General features: G+C 47.0%; 1 protein-coding gene and 1 long non-coding RNA gene across 3 annotated transcripts; one reads left to right on the top strand and one right to left on the bottom strand.

Annotated features, from left to right (window-relative positions):
- Positions 1–34: 34 nt before the first annotated feature.
- On the top strand, positions 35–18448 carry mtbp (MDM2 binding protein). Of its 2 annotated transcripts, XM_076970796.1 has the most exons (22): positions 35–169; positions 327–410; positions 501–574; positions 689–828; positions 989–1047; positions 1274–1412; positions 1520–1634; positions 6796–6918; positions 9312–9406; positions 10038–10104; positions 10346–10463; positions 10683–10859; positions 11619–11732; positions 12266–12430; positions 12584–12674; positions 13193–13351; positions 14393–14488; positions 14613–14858; positions 16323–16557; positions 17066–17179; positions 17755–17820; positions 18168–18445. In XM_076970796.1, the coding sequence occupies exons 1-22, from the start codon at positions 106–108 to the stop codon at positions 18201–18203; spliced, it is 2577 nt and encodes an 858-aa protein (XP_076826911.1). In that variant the 5' UTR covers positions 35–105; the 3' UTR covers positions 18204–18445. The 2 variants fall into 2 exon arrangements, with proteins under 2 accessions (XP_076826911.1, XP_076826912.1); XM_076970797.1 differs by lacking the exons at positions 14393–14488; positions 14613–14858 and having other exon boundaries at positions 18168–18448.
- On the bottom strand, positions 6271–7671 carry LOC143473699 (uncharacterized). Its single transcript, XR_013120612.1, has 3 exons — positions 7238–7671; positions 6760–6890; positions 6271–6656 (listed from the first exon to the last, which is right to left on the bottom strand). It is a non-coding gene; the product is annotated as an uncharacterized LOC143473699 (long non-coding RNA).
- Positions 18449–18571: the final 123 nt, after the last annotated feature.

Genomic DNA, 18571 nt, shown 5'->3' with positions numbered 1-18571 from the left:
ACCCGACTACATTTTTGGGTAACACAGCCGCGTCAGAACGCGGGGAAATTTGGGTCATGTACAATTTGTTAGTCAGTTGAAATGTTGTGAAATTAAAGTGCAGACATGGACAGATATGTACTTGTTGTGATATTTAACGTGGAGCCGAATAAACCGAATTCTTTTAACGGTAAGAAAATATATCGTTCCGCTATTAAGCTTATTTAGATAGATAAGCTAACGTTGGCTCTCGTAGCGAGCTAGACATGAAGTTTAAAGCTGCTTTTAAAGCCCGAGTTCAGAGTGAGTCAGTGAAGTTATCTTTACATAAATGCGGTGTGTTTCAGGTATTGAGACTGCGAGAAAAATACACGATAAACTTAAAGAAAATTCCAATTCTGCTTCTACGTCTGGGATTTCACCTTTACCCGGTAAACTTATTCGCGCGTAAACAACCTGTAATCTCATTATATATCAGTAAATCATCTTGTATTGGCTGATTTGGTCATTATTTTCTCCAGCTTGCTCTGTGAGTGGAAGTCCTGGCTCACAGAAGTGGTACTTTGCTATCCAAGCATTATGTGTACCAACGCAGGTAATCTCGTTACAGTTCACACAGACATATAAAGCACATCAAAACACACTTATGCTGGTTTTTTAAAGGTTTGGTTCATTCCAAAGTCCATCTTTCACATGTGTACATTTCCAGTACTGCAGTTCGGAGTGGGAGGAGGTGTGTGTGCGTCGCAGTGACAGCGAGGAGCCTGTGGTCTCTGCTGTGGACACCTGTGCCAGTACTCTGCAGGACCAGGACGACAGCCAGCAGTGCGAGACCCCAGCTCACGCAGAGTGTGTGCTCAGTGTCCCAGAGCGAGTTTCATTCACAGAATGAGTCTAAAAACCAGTTTATGAAAATTTGAGTGATCCACTGCACGGTTATAGAAAATGCTGTTATAGAGTGCATATAAATGTACTCCTCCTTACATTTCCTCTGTGATCCCCTTTCTAGACTCTTTGAGGAAGCAGCTGAGGCCCTTCATCAGTTAGCAGACCAACTCCCTCCTCCAGGTACCCATCCATTAACCCTCACCAAGCTTACCCAGTTGGAGGAGAATCATGACACACATTCATCTGATGGCATTATCTTTAGAAACACACAGATGTGCCTTTTGGAACCTTCAGATGTAGTCCGTTTGTCGGGTTTGAAAAGTTGTGGTTTTTATGAAGCATCTTTGTTTTGTGCTGGGCTTGACTTAAGTTAAATGTTACATGAAATGTGTTTCCTTATTGACAGGAAGATTTCTATTAGATGTAATTATGCTGTGTGTGGATGAGGTGGGATTAAAAGACTTCTTGCCTGTGATTGGCTCCCTGAAGCACATACAGGCGTGGCACTCTGCACGGATGACCATTGTCACTGAGCACAGTGCAGGGTAACCAACCGTTTATTATTTGATTTTGGAAATGTTCTTAGTTTTGGGTGGGGGGGTTGAAATGAAGCAGCATTATCATTGGGTCTAATGGTAATTCTCCTCCATAGATGGCAGATGGCAGCCTCGTACCTTTCAGGACAGATATGTTCTCCCTCTGCCGTGGACGACTGCATCGATGAACATGAGCTGTGGAGAGGAGGCCTGCTCATCAGAGAGAAAAGGGTAACGTGACGCTCCCGCCTCTCTGTGCGGTCTGTGTTCAGAGGTTTTTGCATAGCTTGGTGGACCACACCACAAATCTTGAATTTGCCTGCTAAATGTCTGTTTTAAGAGAGACCCAGTTAAAGGTGTGGGGTTGCCTTAGCTGGTGTCCTACCACCTCAATCGGAATTCAGGCATGAAAATTTGTCACCTTTCGGCGAAATTCGCCGTTTTGAAGTTGAAAAGGGTGACCTACGTGAATCGTGTAGATCCGATGAGTTTTTTGTTTGGGGGGGGGGGGGGGGGGGGTCGGGAGATTATATTTTAATTATCATATTGACTTAATTAGCAAACAGAGCACTTCCGAAATTGGCTATTTCAATGACACAGTGGCCAGCAGTTTCCGCCCAGAACCATCATAGAGGCCAAATAGCGTTTCAATCATACGAACGTTCTTCATTCATGTTATTCATTTACTGCTAAGCGGGACGAGAAGCAGGACCTAGTGCTACACCGCGGACAAGTCAGAAGAGCGTACATTTACCACTACGTTTACCAGATCGTACATTTTTAATTGGGTGGATTTAATTGGGTTATTAATGGTTTCAATCGTTTTCATATTTTGCGGTAAAACAAAGTTACTGTCGTTCGCTACAGCGTTGAACACTGTCAGATCTAACCACAAGCTCTTGTGATAATAGGCCCATCTATCTACCTATTTAAGTTCGCGTCAACCCCGTGTAGTTAACGGTGACATAAAATAAGAAACAAGATTTTTTTCTAGTGTGTCTGTAGTTGTAACCGGTGAATCCAGGGACGTGTGAGGAGAACATTCGCGCCAGGGCTGAAAAGATTGAAGATGAAGTTGTAAACTCTTGTCGTTTGAGTCTACCCTGTGCTTTAGCTCATGTTAGAAAATAAAAACACGTAAACCTGGTATTTTTACAATAATTTTCGCCGCTGATGTATTTATTGGTTCATTAAGACGTAATGGTTTTGACTGAGCCATCCGGAATGGCGAAAGCGGCTTCTTGCGTTTACGGATTGCGTTTACATTGAATCCATTGACATGACAGTCAAAAAAATGTTTTAATGGATTTTACTATATTTTACGGAGCCCGTAAGGTGACATCATGTAAAAAATAAATAAATAACGCGTGGCCACGACTTATTAACGCGTGGGAACGAGATACTAACGTCGCCTTTCACACGCGGCAACAAAGTTTATTTTTTCACAGCAAAGCAAGCAGATCCCAGGGATGTTCGCGAACTGACTGCCCAAGGAAGATAAACCTGGCTTTATATAAAGTAATAATTAATTATCTTGTTCGCACGCGTTAGTAAGTCGTGGCCACGCGTTATTATATTTTTTACATGACGTCACCTTACGAGCTCCGTAATATTTGGCATCACCTTTCGCTGTATCCCCGTACACCTGCAGCCACCCCCATCCCACCCCCCCCCCCGTCGCAGTATACCCATGACGTCACATGTCAACGCCCCGTCGCCGTATCCCCATGACGTCACATGCCCCGCCCCCCGGTCTTCTCACCTTTTTAACCCCTGACCCATTTTCATGCCTGGGAATTAGTCCGATGCATTTACCCATCTGTGCAGTGAGAACACACACACACACACACACACTAGTGATCACTAGAGATCTGTAGTACACTCGTGCCCAGAGCAGTGGATCAGCCTTAGCATGGTGCTCGGGAAGCAGGTGGGGTTAGGTTCCTTGCTCAAGGGCACTTCAGTCATGGCCTAGAGACTGGGAATCAAACCCACAACCCTATGGTCACAAGACCGGCTCCTGAACCACCATGACTACTTGCCTACCATTCTTAATTGGTTGAATATGATGGACTATATTAATATTGGGGCCTCATGTAGGCAGGAGATGTAGGAGAAGAGGTGCAATGATGTAAGATTTTAATATGGCGTAGAGTGCCTAACATTAGGTCTGGGTTTGCGTTATGGTGGAATCTCACATGTAAAGGTGCTTCTAACACTTATTCTTTGATGACTTTTATTAAGCTTTTTCAGATCTGTATGTTAGACCGTCATAGCCTGCAGCATGTATGAGCATAAGGTTTGACAGTTTGCAGGACGTTTTCATTAGTCCTAGTTTATTAGTTCATTTATAATTTCAGTGTTGGGCCACCAGAGGGCAGTAATGTAATAAACCTAAGTTAGTTCTTGGGGTTCCCAAGCCTTTGAATGTGATCAGATAAGAAATGTATACACTAGCATTATCTCACACCCCAAACAAACATTTAAAATGTATTTATTGAGCAAAATTGTCCAACATAAAATATTTTTTTCATGTGTTCTTAACATATGGACCCTAATGTTTTGAGTAACTGATGTGCCCTTTTGAGCAACAGGTTCAAACAAACAAAACATTTGTTTAACTTATTGGTGACCAATGTCTATAATGGGGGGTAGGAATTTTGGCCCATTCCAACTTAAAACCTGCTTCAACTCGGTGCTTCCTTGAATTAACCACTCCTTTAAGATCTTTCCACAACATTCAATTGGTTTAAGGTCTCAACTTTGATTTAGCTATTCCAAAATTTTAAATTTCTCCTGCTTCAACTGCTTCTTGACAGATTTGTGTGCTGAAGGTCTTGTGTCTTGTTGCATGACTCACTTATGGTTAAGCTTCAATTCATTGATGGATACACTGACATTCTCCCATTGCTGGAACAATCTGGAATTCATAGGTTAATAATAGCAACAAACCATTTTGGACCCAAGGAATCTCCAAACTCTGACCCCGTCATCCCCATGACCCTCATCATCAACAGCTGGGATGAGCTTCCTATGGTGGAATGCAGTGTTTTCACCAAATATAATGCTTTTCATTCAGACCAGAATGTTATGTTCTGGATTATTCTGTCCCCAGAACATTCTACCAATAGGCCTCTGGCTTCAGGTGGTCTGAGGTGTTTGTTTTAGACACTAGTGGGTATCTTGCCATGCATGGTGTTCTTGTTCAGGGTTTACCTGATGGTGGACTCCTGAACATTGACATTACTCAGTGTAAGAGAGGGTAGTAGGTCCTCATAGTTCCAGATCTTTGTGACTTCTTATAATATTTGTTGCATGCCTGGAGTGATTTTTGCTGGACAACCTTGGGAAAGGAGCACTGGGGCTGAATTTCCTCCATTTGTATATCTTCTGCCTCACAATAGATTGGTGGAGACCAGTTTCATCAGACACACTTATCTAGAATGATTTTAAGAAGTACTCCTAGAAGGTTTTCAAACTAGTACAGTGGGTTAGGATCAAAGTTGAACCACAAAATTGCTAAATGCAATGTTGATAGCCATCAGAAATGCAAAATGAGTTTCATCCTTGAGATTTGTAGTACTGGAGGTACTTTGCCATATAGTGAGGGGCATGTTAATTTTTGACTTTGCAGGTGACTAGCTGTGCTGCTGCACTCTGGATCAATTGTACAGGTCTGATGGCCCATAGAGGAAGATCAGAAAGTAACGAGTTGCAGAAGTCAAGCCTTGAGATGACGAGACACTGCACAGGCACCTGGGTAGCTTCCTGTGAGAGGAAAAGCTGAATCCTTCATGCGTTACCAAAAAAGATTTGCATGAACGGGTTGGGCTTGAAACACGAGTCCAAATATGAGTCAAAAACGATAACTGGTTGTCCAAAGATATGCCTAAGCTACAAGCCGCTTCAGGAGGCTAGACCAGGGTGTCTGTGAAAGAAACGGTGACTGTTAAGATGAGGATGGGGTGTTCCTGGGATGTACAGAGGCTCAGCTTTGCTGGGTTTGAGCTTCAGTTGGTCCATGAGGTGCTGCCAGTCAAGCATGCTGAGATATGACTGGAAACCTGGATGTTAGCAAGTAGGCAGGGAAGCATTAGTCGGGTGTTGCCAACACAGCAGTGGTAGGAGAAGCCATGAAAATATTTGAGAAGATTTAGTGATTTATGTAACTTTGGAATCTGCTTTATTTGAGATTTGGCACACTTCTATAAATCTGTGCTTATATCTTGATGACATTATTAAGACGCTAGTCATGTGGTATTATTTCTTGTTATGCAGCCAAGCTGGCTATGACCTGAGACTCCATATGAACCTAGTTAACTCTGCCAGTACATTAATATGTCAAGCCAGGTTAAGAATCTGTGAAGTTCAGTATTTTAATACTGTATATTTTTGCTCAGTAAATGAGTTAAGATTTCACAGACTTTCTAGCGGCACTGAGAGGAAAAAAATGTATATGTACGCACAGAAAGACAAATAAAAAAAATCTAGAGAGAGACTTGGTATTAGTAGCACATGTTACTAGCTGATGCTTTAGATGTAAAATTTGGATTTGCTTTCAGCCTTGAAAAGGTAATTATTGCATTTTGTAGCTGTTCTCCAGCAAAAGCAATGAAAGGCATTCTAACATTTTATGTCTCCTGAGTTGCAAAAGGGGTCACATGATGCCCAAATAGCAGAACAGGCTAACATGACAGATGGCTTTGGAAAACATGAAATGAAAGCAATCTTTCCCTCTTTTGAGACATCTGTGTGGGACTTCTGATCTAGGGAACGCAAGTGGCACTGTGAGCAACTCCAGCCCAAATGCACTGGTCCCTCAGTTAGACAAACATCTGTACTGGCTTCATAGATGGAAAAGTTAGTCATTTGGACTTTGCATTCAAATCCATAAACCCACATAAATGGCATGATTCATTAATGTGCAGGCCAGAGCCTTCTGTTCCTAATCTGCATCGTAACTCTGAGATTATGTCGGGCTTTTCTGATGATGAATCTACGACACACTGAGAAGCTCTGTGTCCGCTTTGTGCATGTTGAGTTCAGATAGCCTGTCCTAGATATTTCATCCTGCGGTCAGAGGGAGAGGAGCATTTGGGTGGTTTGTCCTGGAGACTGTACTGGGGAAGCGGTGAGATAAGAAACAGCACCAGTGGAACATTTTGGAGGTTTAGCGTGCGGGATCAGAGAGATGACGTATGAGGGTTCGTCCTCGGGCTATGGGGTCCACATGTAGTGATGCACTGTAAATAACTGAGAGAATCAAATGGCTTAATTAGTTTACATTGTTTAAATGAGCGCTTAACTGGAGAAGGGGGGCACTAAACTCAATGTTTACTAGATATTCTCTGCTCACCGTGTGGGTTTTCTCTCGTCTGCTCCCTGTTTGCAGTTTGTCTCCGAGCTGTTGTTTGAAGGCTTCAGTCTGAAGGCTCAGGCCAGTGCTGACTGGAGCCGTGAGCTCTTCCTGGGGTCCGAGACCTGCTGCTACACCGACCATATGGCACAGACTGAGGTTAGTGGCCTTCTCTTCCTTATTAGTGCAGTCACATAACAAATCAGATGTTCAAAATGTTGAAACTTTTGTCATTTTTTTTCTACAGAAAATTTAAAACAAGACCTCTAAAAATTGCATTTTTAAACATTAAATGTTTGTGTATATATATTTTTAAAAAGTGATACTTAAGATACTCTGAACACTTTTGTCACAAATGTGAGAAAACTGACGTTGTCTAGGAATCAGGACTTAAATGTGACGTTACTAGTTTAAAAGAATAATGGATAAGTGATACAGTATTATCCCATATTGCCACATCACAGAAACTAGCGGACACCTGTTAACGAAGCCGCGCGTTATGTAGTGCCGTCGTAACGGTTATTCTCTCGGTGGAATTTTCCCTCTTTCACATGCGTTCATACTTTCCCTCGTCTATCTCCCCTTTGTTCAAACGCGCTTTTACTTTCTCCTCTCTCTCTCTCTCTCTCTCTCTCTCTCATTATTCACTTTCCCTTGTATGCTCTTTCGCTTTCTATTCCTCAGCCAGTCCCTCTATCCCTCCTCCCTCTCCCTGTCATAAAGAGAGAGGGTGGAATGTAGCGGTAATGAGTTTTTCCGCCGCGGATGAATCACCCGCGACCGCAGCAACGGCGCTAGCGGCGCGGAGGGAGCAGATTGCACCCCGCAGGCTGTTTACCCAGGGCTCGGCTCACACGCCTCTCACATTTACTGCCCTCTCCCTGATTAGCGCCATTAACTTCCCCTCGCGCACCCGCCATGTTTATGAGCATTATTAGTGTGATGGGCATTAAAACATAATTTTCCTTTGTGTCTCTGTGTTTATGAGTTTGCGACGGTTCTCCCCCCCGATCTGTCGCCGAGATCGCACAGAGAGAATGCGTTGGGATCTGAAATGATGGTGTGGACATGCGTAAAGTGGGATTTCTTTGTGAAATGAAGCTCAAATGGTTCGGTACTAGAGTGGCGAGTTATCTGTTCAAATTTAACAGCGTTCCGTTACACTTAATATTTCAGTGGTCTAATTGAACTGATTTCTCTTTTGTATTTCTGCTTGCTGCTCTCATAGCATTTAAAAGGAGTAATACCATATATTTTGTTAAAAGTTAGTTCAAGTTTTAGGGTTTCTGTCCGTTAGTATATATAACTACGTTCACCCAGTTAGCCAAGATTGCGTTTCCATCTAAAAATGCTGAGTAATGGCCTGGTTATTTCACTGACTCCAAATCTGCTTACCTTCACTTCTCGTCTGCAGTCTGCTTCTGGGTTTGAGATTTAATAGGTTTGGGGGGGTGAAGCAGGCCTCAATAGTGTGTTTGTCACTGAACTACTTATGTGTGTGTACTGCACCAGCGCTGAAATCTGTGACCATCGACTTCTGTCACTGTAGACATTAACTTGCTGTTAATCTTTGTAATACATCAAACATTATTTAATTAACAGTTTTACACATTGTGCTGTAAGTAAACAGTGAGTACCCATGTGCGGAAATGACTTAAACACCAATGAATACGTTTCCAGGTGTTATTCTCTAACATTCATTTGCAGAAAGGTATTTATGTCGGATCAGTAGAGAGCTAGCAGCAGAAACTATAACACCTAAAACCCATTTTGATGGGTGTTTTAACTCCTTCATTATGACCGTACAGTGGGGTCAGATATTCTGACAACAGCTGTCAGGAATGGCAGATGGTGTGCTGGTGGCTGTATAGTCATGGAATTCTGTGATCACAGATTTTGGTGTAACTGTAGCTCTGCAACGACCCATATCGGACTTTTGTGTTGGCCACACCATTTGGTGAGTTGGTGGTTTGAATCTGGCTTTGTCGTCTATCTCTTTCTATCTCTTCTTTATTCGGGAGCGTGTTCAGCGTCTTCTGGACTTCCAGTCTTTTTAGAACAAAACGTGCTTGTTTTAAAAACTAAATCTCCAAAACTTTCAAAGTTCTAATAACACACTACATGATAGTGCGGCGTTGGCAGGCAGTCTTCCAACCCAGTTTCCAAAAGGCACTTTCCATTTGTGTCTCTAAGTCTAGGTGCATGCGTGCACACCGTGTGCAGAAGGTTTGCTACATAATGCATCAGGTACAGTTGGAGCTAGTTACATAAAGCATGATGACTGACTGACACAGACATCTTTTATTTGACGTGTGCATTTCCACAACCGTTTTCTCTTTCTACAAATGATCAGGGAAGACGAGAAGGCCAGGGTTCCCATCACGATCGCTTCATTTTCACAAAGATCTGCACACGCCGCATTGCCGTGCCACCTTCACGTGGAACCCCCATTATGTTGTGCCTGCCAGCCCATGAATTTACGAAAACTTAGCTTCTCGGGTCGAGAAATGCTAGCGTGACGGGGCCAATTATGTATTCGGTCTCGCATACAGACGTTCCACTATTACCAGCCGGCGCTGGAGCTGATTCAGCTGGTACGAGTTACGGATCTCCCACTGCTACTTCATTCACACTCCCAGGTTCTGCTGTATCCTTCAACTCCGTCGGGCCTGGTGATGAATCGGCTCTTAATGTTCAAGTCTCTCCTCTGAATCGTTTATAAGGTTGAAGGACGTGCGACTCCTTTTGTACTGTCTCTCTTAACGACTTTCTGTGCAGGGCGTCGCAAGTTTCTTACTTCCCAAGGTGAAGTTATTTTGATTGTAGGTCCTTTAATGGGTTTTAGCTTCTGGGTCAAGCCTCTGGTTAGCATGTATTTACTGGAATGCTTAGTGAGTGTTCAGACAGTTCACCCTGCACACCCCACCATTTGCTGTCTGTAATAATTTCACACCAGTCAACTCTCATGTCGTTACATCAAAGAATTATTAATCTTTTCACTCAGATGCCCTTGACTGAATGGCTGACAAAAGACAAACATGGTCCAACATTTGTAGTCATCCATTTACTTACTGTAACCTTGATAAATCATCCAGTCACTTTCAACAAGACTACGTTCCATTCCCTGAGAGCTAATCATTGGCCCATTTTGTGTGTGTGTGTGTGTGTGTGTGTGTGTGTGTGTGTGTGTGTGTGTGTGTGTGTGTGTGTGTGTGTGTGTGTGTGTGTGTGAGCTTTAGCCTTCTGTTGTTAGCATATACCTTGACTTACATTTCCAGCACATTGTCCAGCAGATCAGCCAAAGCCCAAGTGCTCGCGAGCAAGCTCTGTGCTCTGCGTGGAGAGGTACGTTGTAGATAGCTGCTCGCTAGCACACAAAATGATGCTTTTTATCTCCGGGCTGTGGGACTTCATCAAATCTATCAAAGTCTGGGTAAAGGATTCCTCTATCTCTGCAAAAGTCGCAGACACACTGATTGGAATCTGCGTGTGTGTGTGTGTGTGTGTGTGTGTGTGTGTGTGTGTGTGTGTGTGTGTGTGTGTGTGTGTGTGTGTGTGTGTGTGTGTGTGTGCGCGTGTGTGGCAGGTTGGGGCTCTGTTCTGCCTGTCCTGTGTGGTGAGCACTGAAGCTTTTCCCCCAGCCACCCAGCTGAGCAGTACCAAATGGAGGGCCTTTGTGGCCAAGCGGCCCGCCGTCCTATCTGGTATCAGCCCACAGTTTCACTTCAGCACAGTCCACTCGCTTCCCTGCATTTCTGGTCATATTTTAATACAATTCTGTATGACTCAAAAAGGGAGAAAAGTGAATAGCTAACCTTTTTGTTCATGAAAATGGTCACGTTGCAGTATTGTTCTGCTGATATACTATATTAGGTGTTTTGTTTGTAAACATTTGTAAGTGATTATTAACACTTTTCCTTTAGCCCCTGAAGTCGAGCTAAAAGGAGAGAAAGGCCACTATCTCCTGCTGGTCCAAGGGGCGGAGACTGGGGGCCTTCATGCACGACTGATACACTCGGCCAGTCAGATCAACGGGGCTGCTGCTCTGGAAATACTCAACAGCCTTATCCTTACCAGAGAAAAAGTTCCATCATCCTCAGGTAAGAATACCAAACACATCCGACCATGTTTGTAAAGATGTAAAGCGTGGCTCCAGAGGACCTGGAAGTCTGGTGATGTGGTCTTGGCTGCGCGTGTGTGTGTGGCCTTGGCCTTGCCTGCACCTCCTCTCAGTAGAGGCAGACATGGCCACCACGTCTGAGTCTCACTGGCTCTTGGCAGACGCGAGAATAACTCGCCACCCCCGTTCCTCCCACACGCGTGTGCACACACGTTGAACAGCCTTAGCGCAGGCAGCTGGTTATCAGAACTTGTGCTCCAGCTCTATACCCTGTTATTGTAGCCACACATTTGAATGAACATCCCCCGCACCTCGATAAGCTGGATAAGTGTATTCTCTCTGACCTCCCCCCAGTGTGGCTTCACCGTCCGTCTCCCTTTAGACGTCCGGAGGAAGGTTGATTAGAGCTTTTGGTTTTGATATTTCTCCTGGCCTGCAGGCATTGGTCACAGATAGGGACAGTAAAAAAAGAGATTTTTATCCATTTGTTCTGAGAGTATTCATCAGCATTCATCTGTACGAAACGTGAAACGCACGTCAATGAAAACGTTTCGTTTTCATTGACGTGCGTTTCACGTTTCGTACAGAGTGCCAATGGTGTTGGAAGTTTGGGGTGTGTGGGACACGCCTCACGCTGGTGACAGTTTGGCTGAGAGGGTGTGGGGGTGAGAGGGAGTTTGGCTGAGAGGGTGTGGGAGTGAGGTGCTGGACTCTGTGAACCTTCTGTTCCTTCTGACAGGGAGCCGCACCGCTGCCTGGCTGAGCTCCCTACCCCGTCTCCGTGGAGACCAGCTCTTGCAGAGGGAGAGGAGACTGACCAGCGTGCAAGCCCGGGTCCTTCAGGAATGCCTCCGTAAGTGGTTACCTGGGCAACAGAGAACCTCTTGCTTGAACCCTTAAACATTCACTATGGCACTTGTGTTGGAGAAGGCCAATCACATTCCTCCAGACACACACACACACACACACACACATACACACACACACACACACACACCACTTCAGGTCCCACCTGAGTGCCTGCCTAAAAATGAGTGGTGAACAGTGGGGGTTTTTGTTGCTCCGTGGCATCTGCAGGTCTAATTGTAGGTTATGAAACATGATTGGCATGCTGTCTGATTGATTGCAAGGCTTTCTTGGTCTTCGTTGCTAATAGTTTACTCTCCGACTGCTCCATCCTGTTTCATAACCACCATCATGGAACCCCCCCCCCCCCCCCCCCCCCCCCCCCCACCCAGACACCCTTGTTGACTTTAAACGGGCTCCGCCCTGGAGCGCTGCACGTAGACGGTGGACGTCGTAGCCAGGCAGCGGTAGTTTGACGTCGGCCGATGTCAGCAGCACGGAGGGGTGAGACGTGTCCCTCTAACCCGTTTGTGTGCTCAGGGAGGAGGGCCAAGGCCCAGACGCCCGGCGCCCTGCCGCCCAGCGACCTGCGGGTCCTCCTGAGCCAGGCCCGAGAGCAGTACCTGCGGATGCGTGGTGGATCCCCGCCCCAGGACCCCGCCCACACGCCCCTGGAGAAGAAGAACCACGCTTCTGTCACCACCAGTAAACACACACGTCCTCAGTCCTCCTGTACAAATGTAGAAATGTGTCAACAAGTAGTCGAGGAGCTGTTACGATTATTACACAAATGCCGTAGTCTTTGACCGAGTCTCCGTGCTGTCTGAGAGAGATGTGATCCACGGTGTTGTTCTCTAGCGGACCATAAACCTGCCCCGCCCTCAGAACGGCCCGAGAGAAGCGTCCTACGCAACCACGCCAACCTGCAGAAGGGCCGTCAGAGGAACAGGTCAGTCCCCCCCCCCCCCCTCCCGTTCACCGTCCCACCGGAGCGTCTCCTTAGTTTGCCTATTCTTGATATTGAGGCATATGCCAGATAATATTGCCAGTACATTGCAACCACGAGGAGTCAGTTAAGGTGTGTGTGTGTGTGGGGGGGGGGGGGGGTACGAGGACACAGCAGGCCTCGCAGCTCTGGCTAGGTATGTGTCTGCCAAGTTAATAAAAATGCAGAATCATAAAAATACTTTTTCCTGACATTCTCTCTTGGCTCTTGGCCATATTTATGAAATTATTTATAGCGGCTGTTAAATGAACTTGGAGCTGGAGCTAAGTTCTCGTGTTCTGGTGGCGGGGGAGATGGGCCACGCGGGAGCAGACCACCGTTGCTGCTTCTGCGTCTCGCCTTCGAGAGAAACCGCGTGTTGCGCACAAACACATGGCGTGGCACTGTGAACGGTGTTTGGGTGTTGGGTTGCGCACAGATGCGCGGCAGGCCCCATAATGACTGTCCATCGCCCCCTCCAGGTCCGGCCTGTTTGCCGCCAACCCTGTGGAGTGTCTCATGGGCCCGAAGGACAGCCAGACGGGCAGTTCCACGCTGCTGGACGCCAGAGAGGTCCTCAGACACTTCACGCCTGATGGGCAGCCCAGCGGAGACCTGCAGCCGCTGCCTGTCCTCCGAGGGTACGTTCAAGCCTCACGCTGTACCAGGAGGCCATGGGCAGGCTAGAATACCACAGCTCTCCTGGCCTGGAGATATTTAACTAATGCACATTGAATCAAACTCAGTTTCTCAACTCTGTATTCTACAGCCAGAGCTGCCAGTCAACAACCACCCCAACCTCAGATCAAAACCTAATCCCAACTAATGTAATCATAAACTGAACCCCAGTTGAAGTTAAATATTTATCAAATGATTTCATGTTTCTTGTTAATATGAGCCCATCCAAATTAAATGGCGTTTTATCTCTCCTGTAAGTCTGGACTCTCAGCAAAGCTAGTGGATTACAGGAGTGGATTGACGTGTTGTCTTGGCAGACTTCATCCACACTACGGGCAGTTGGTGCAGCCTTCACCTCTTGGCAACGAGAGAAAGCCAGACTGCCATATTGGAAAAGAACAAGAAAATTGCATAGAAACTCTTGAAGAAAATAAAATGATAAATCGACCACCTCTCTAAAAATATCCTTCGCACTAGCCCACAGACGGTGGTGTAAACTCGTCCAATCTTGGATTCGTGCATTAAGATTTTAGCAGCGTTTCTTCAGTTCTTCTCAAGCAGAGGGCATGACAGCAGAAAATGCATCGCGTCCAGACTAATGCGTTCTCGTGGCATAATTCGCCAAGATTCACAGGCCGGCTCAGAACCGCTAACGGGCGCCGCCCGATGCAGACGGCTGATGCCGCCATCTGGCTACGTGACGGAGCGTCTCTGGCGGCTCGCAATGCGCACCGGCTCTGCTCGCCAACGTGGCGTTTTCCAAATCGCAGCCCTACTGGAAACACAGGATTTAATTACCTTTATCGTGTTCAGCAAAGCTCATTTCAGAGACGAGGGTTGGAAAGCGAAATCCTAATTACATATCTCATGATGGACTCGAGTTGGGAATGCGCCATTTGCTTGGGACGAATTGATAATTGTGGATCTGAATGAGTAAATACAGTTAATGCATCCTGAGCCTTCTTGATTACACTGGGACCAACGTGTTGATGTTGTGCTTGTAGGGAGAACGCATTCCAACTGTCCCGTGACCTCACTCCTCGAAAAGTGACCAGACTTCCGTTCCGGCAAGCTGCCGACGCACGTTACCACGGGCTTGAGTGAGTGCGCAGCGATACGCAGCCGGGCTGTGTTGGCCTCAACGCGCCCCCCCCCCCCCCCCCAGCGCCTCAACGCGTCCCACCCCCCCGCGCCTTAACGTCCTCACACTCCGCGTTCCCTCAGGTTTTGTCTGGACGAGCGCAGGGCTCTGGAGAGGGACCGGGACTTTGTGCGACTGCAGTCGCGCCTGATCCGGTTCGAGACCCAGACCACGTGCTGCAAGGAGCCCTGCCCGGTGCCGCTGGCCCTGAGCCCTGCCCCCTCGCCCGCCACCGTGGTCGAGCCCGACGGAGAGACTCCGCAAAGCGAGCCGCCACGCCGCAAACGGCGCGCCCTTCCACCGGATCCACACGCCCTTCCGCACAGAAGGTCAGAACCAACCACACGCGTGGCTTTAGGCAGGAGGGCGTCTTTCACCATGATGCCATGCTGATCTCTCTCTTAGCAGTCATGTGGCTGTAAGGGATGTAAGTTAATCCCTACAGCCTTCTACTACAGAGCTCACTACTTGATGGTGTTCATAATTTTTATTTTGAGACCATGTAGACGCTATTTATAGTCGTCTCAGAGATGTAAATAGCATATTCAAAACTTGGGGAGAATTTCTCTTTCATGAACCACTGCATATCTGAGTGACGCTGAAAAATGATCCCAGCAGTAGAATTAATCTCCTAGTAGATGTTCTGTAATTAACGTTCTCTCCAGACGTTTATCACCACCCCAAGACACGGGAAGCTTTCTGCTCATTTGTTTTCTTTTACTGAAAGGGTTTGTAGCACTGAACCTTGACCAATCCACAGAGGTTTGACAAGCACCTCCCCCTCACAGCATCATACCTTCCCAAGCACCCCCCCCCCAGCGTCACACCTTTGACAAGCACCTCCCCCTCACAGCCTCACACCTTTGACAAGCACCTCCCCCTCACAGCCTCACACCTTTGACAAGCACCTCCCCCTCACAGCCTCACACCTTTGACAAGCCCCTCCCCCTCACAGCCTCACACCTTTGACAAGCACCTCCCCCTCACAGCCTCACACCTTTGACAAGCACCTCCCCCTCACAGCCTCACACCTTTGACAAGCACCTCCCCCTCACAGCCTCACACCTTTGACAAGCCCCGGGCACGCGTGGTCCAGCTCCCACACCCTTCTCCTGAGCTGGAGCACAGGTCTGTGTTCCATGGCTTCGTTAAAGAGGTAAATGAGTGGCGAGATGGACCCATGGGGAGACGTGGAGCAGCGCAGAATACCGAACGCCACACGTTTGCATGATGTAACATTTCAGCACCCTCAGAAATGTCAGTTGCCTTTAAATGCCTCTCACACGCAGCACTAATCCCACAGCTCAGGCGCTACACGCTGGCCCGCTGTCCGTCGTGATGGGCTGCCCCAGTGTGCTGACTTCAGTGCTTCTCCAGTGGCAGCTTTTAGAGGCCTCCCAGGGCTTACGGTAAAGAGCAGTCATCAGTGTAAAAAAAGAACAAGACCGCATTACTGGACTCGGGATATGATGGAATGGTGTTTCAGATGCAACTGAAAAAAGTCTGTTGAGTCAAATGGACTCTTACCAGGACAGACGTGGTGTTTTATCCTCACCCCCGAGGTTTCCAGGCAACTTGTCAGATTGAACTCTTGGAAAAATTTGAAGTGTGTGTGGGGGGGGGACGGGACTTGTAATGCGAGCAACAAAATTGTTGGAAGGACTAATAATGCTTTTAGAGTGCGTCATTATCCCCTCTGTATGTGGATTTTGTTTGGTTGCCCCAGCAACCGAAGCGTGCTTGCTGTTTCTGTGTGCGTGTTCACGTTGGTTCTGTTCCTCTTCCTCCCACAGGTTGGCCACGTCTGAGAGCAGCGAGTCTCTGGGCTCTCAGGGAAGTACAGGCAGCAGCGGTCGCCCGGCGACCACGGCCCTGCGCCTGCAGGATGGCCCCTCCCAGTCCGGCGCTGCTCCTGCCAGGCGGTCCGGGGCCGGTCCCGAGGGGGCCCGCGGGCCCGGGCGTGGCCACACGGCCGCTCTGAACCCCACCCAGGACCAGACGGAGTCCCGTTCCCAGAAACACAACCGGGTGAGCGCGGGCACACACGCATGTATACATACAGCACACAAAGGCTCATTGAGAAGGTGCTGGTTGGTCTGTTTTATGGCCTTGACCTTCTCCGAAATTCACATTCCTGGTTTACATCTGCTCGAATCTTTAATGAAGTTAGTCCAGCCACGTAATGTGTGCTGTAATCACAGAGGCTGAGTTGTGGGAAAAAATGTAACAATTCTTAACCAGTATTTCAACTGTAACTTTTAACTTTAGTCAAGCGGAATGTGAGATTTATTACTCAGTGTTTTAATTTTACAAAGGCTCAACTACCACCAGATTGTTATCATCGTTCTTAATGTCTGACATAAAAAAAAACACATCAACACCATTCTACGATGTACACACACACACACCTGCTATCAGGCCCTGGCAAGCAGCCATGCGAGACTCCCCCTGTGAGTCCCGATGAGAAGGGCTCTGGGCGCGTGATGATCTTCGTCTCGGCTCACTAAAGAGCCGTCTGGGCTGTGTTACTCCCCAGATGCTGAGGGAGGTGGTGGTGAAGACGCTGAAGGTCCACGGCATCGCCCCCGAGCACGAGTGCTTCCTCCCGTGCAGAAACAGACTCTTCGACGTGTCTAAGCTTTATCTGAAGGTACCTTCCATCGTCCACTGAAGTGCGAGTAATGCATGGAGGCACAGAGCTAAGATGGTGAACACTGCTTGGTTACCACATGTGCTCATTTCTAACTCCGTGGTTCAGTGATATTCAAAGTCTCTCAGTATTGTACTCAGCACTTTGCGTGCTCTCTCGGTGCTTTTAATCGAAAATGCGGTTCAGTTGTCGGTGCATCTTTAGTACGGCTTCTGTTCAGAGCTCCATTCACATAGTGACTCCATTTTAACAACGAGCGCAGAACTGTGCATGACCTTATAACATAGCACTTTGAGCCTGTCTATATATTTATAGTAGATGTTCATTCAAAAGCCCTTACCCTCATTAGCCCACCAGACAGACCACAGAGCGACACAAAAATCGCCGTCGTTGAATCCCTGGAACGTCTGCAGGGTAGTGCTCGCCTGTTCACGGGTGGCATTTCAGAGCAAAGCCTTTTACCAGCGGCCGTAGACATGACGTCCTGTGAGACAGCAGCCAAACCTGAGCCCCGTTCCAAATGGCTGCGTCTCGGGCAGAACTGACACGACTTCCTGTGTCCTTATTTGGGACAGGACCTGAAGACCTCACGGGGCCTGCATGAGGAAATGAAGAAAGCAGCCCAGCGAAACGCCCAGCAGGTAAGCCGCTTCCCCAACGTGCCCATTTCTGAGGAACTATGAAGGTTTCTGAAGGCTGACCAGGTTCCTGGAAGCGCCGACTGACACAGTCTGCTCAAGACTTTGTGATGTAGGAATGCTTGCTAAGTGAAGAAAACCCCAGTGGAAAATATAGGGTTTTTTTGATGACTAATTGTCGTCAGAGGTGTGGTTAGGGTGGGTTCTGTTTAAACCACATGAGACCAAATACAGTCTGTGCACATGTACAAAGTTTATTTGTGTGTATGAAAGGAGGATGTGGTTTGTTTAGTCACAAATTGTACTATTTGCTATTTTATGTCAAGACTGCCTACTTTGACTTTTTCCAGGTGATAGACTGGGTTGTGGAGAAAACCTCTAGGTAGTGATGTCCAGTCCCCTTCAGTGTGGAATAAACCCCCCAATGTAACTCAAGATCTGATGACATACTACATGTTTTGTCTAGGAATGACTCTCAAAGCTGAAGTATCGGCACTGGAAACGGCGCCCCTGTAATTAATATATTGTAAGATATCTTGTTTTATTTACTGTCAGTCATGTTTCTGTGTGTATTAAATGCTTTTAGAATTTTTGCAATTCTACTTTCATCATTGCAATACTCATGAACCTCTGAACGTCACACTGCAACCACGGCGAGCCAGTCGCTCTGGGCAAAGCTCCTGTGATCAGTGGACGACTGTTGTGTTTTGCTCTGTGAAGGATAAAATGAGAGAATGCTTTGGCCACTTCGGCC

The sequence above is a fragment of the Brachyhypopomus gauderio genome, chromosome 13, assembly GCF_052324685.1.
Source record: "Brachyhypopomus gauderio isolate BG-103 chromosome 13, BGAUD_0.2, whole genome shotgun sequence".
NCBI classification, from domain to species: Eukaryota; Metazoa; Chordata; class Actinopteri; order Gymnotiformes; family Hypopomidae; genus Brachyhypopomus; species Brachyhypopomus gauderio.
This window is presented reverse-complemented; position numbering and strand designations above follow the sequence as displayed.

Excerpts from the sequence above, each read along its gene's own strand:
- mtbp (XM_076970796.1), top strand. The coding sequence starts at position 106 with ATGGACAGATATGTACTTGTTGTGATATTTAACGTGGAGCCGAATAAA. Across the intron at positions 170-326 it reads TAAACCGAATTCTTTTAACG|GTATTGAGACTGCGAGAAAA; the intron begins GTAAGAAAATAT and ends GGTGTGTTTCAG. Across the intron at positions 1,413-1,519 it reads GTCACTGAGCACAGTGCAGG|ATGGCAGATGGCAGCCTCGT; the intron begins GTAACCAACCGT and ends TCTCCTCCATAG.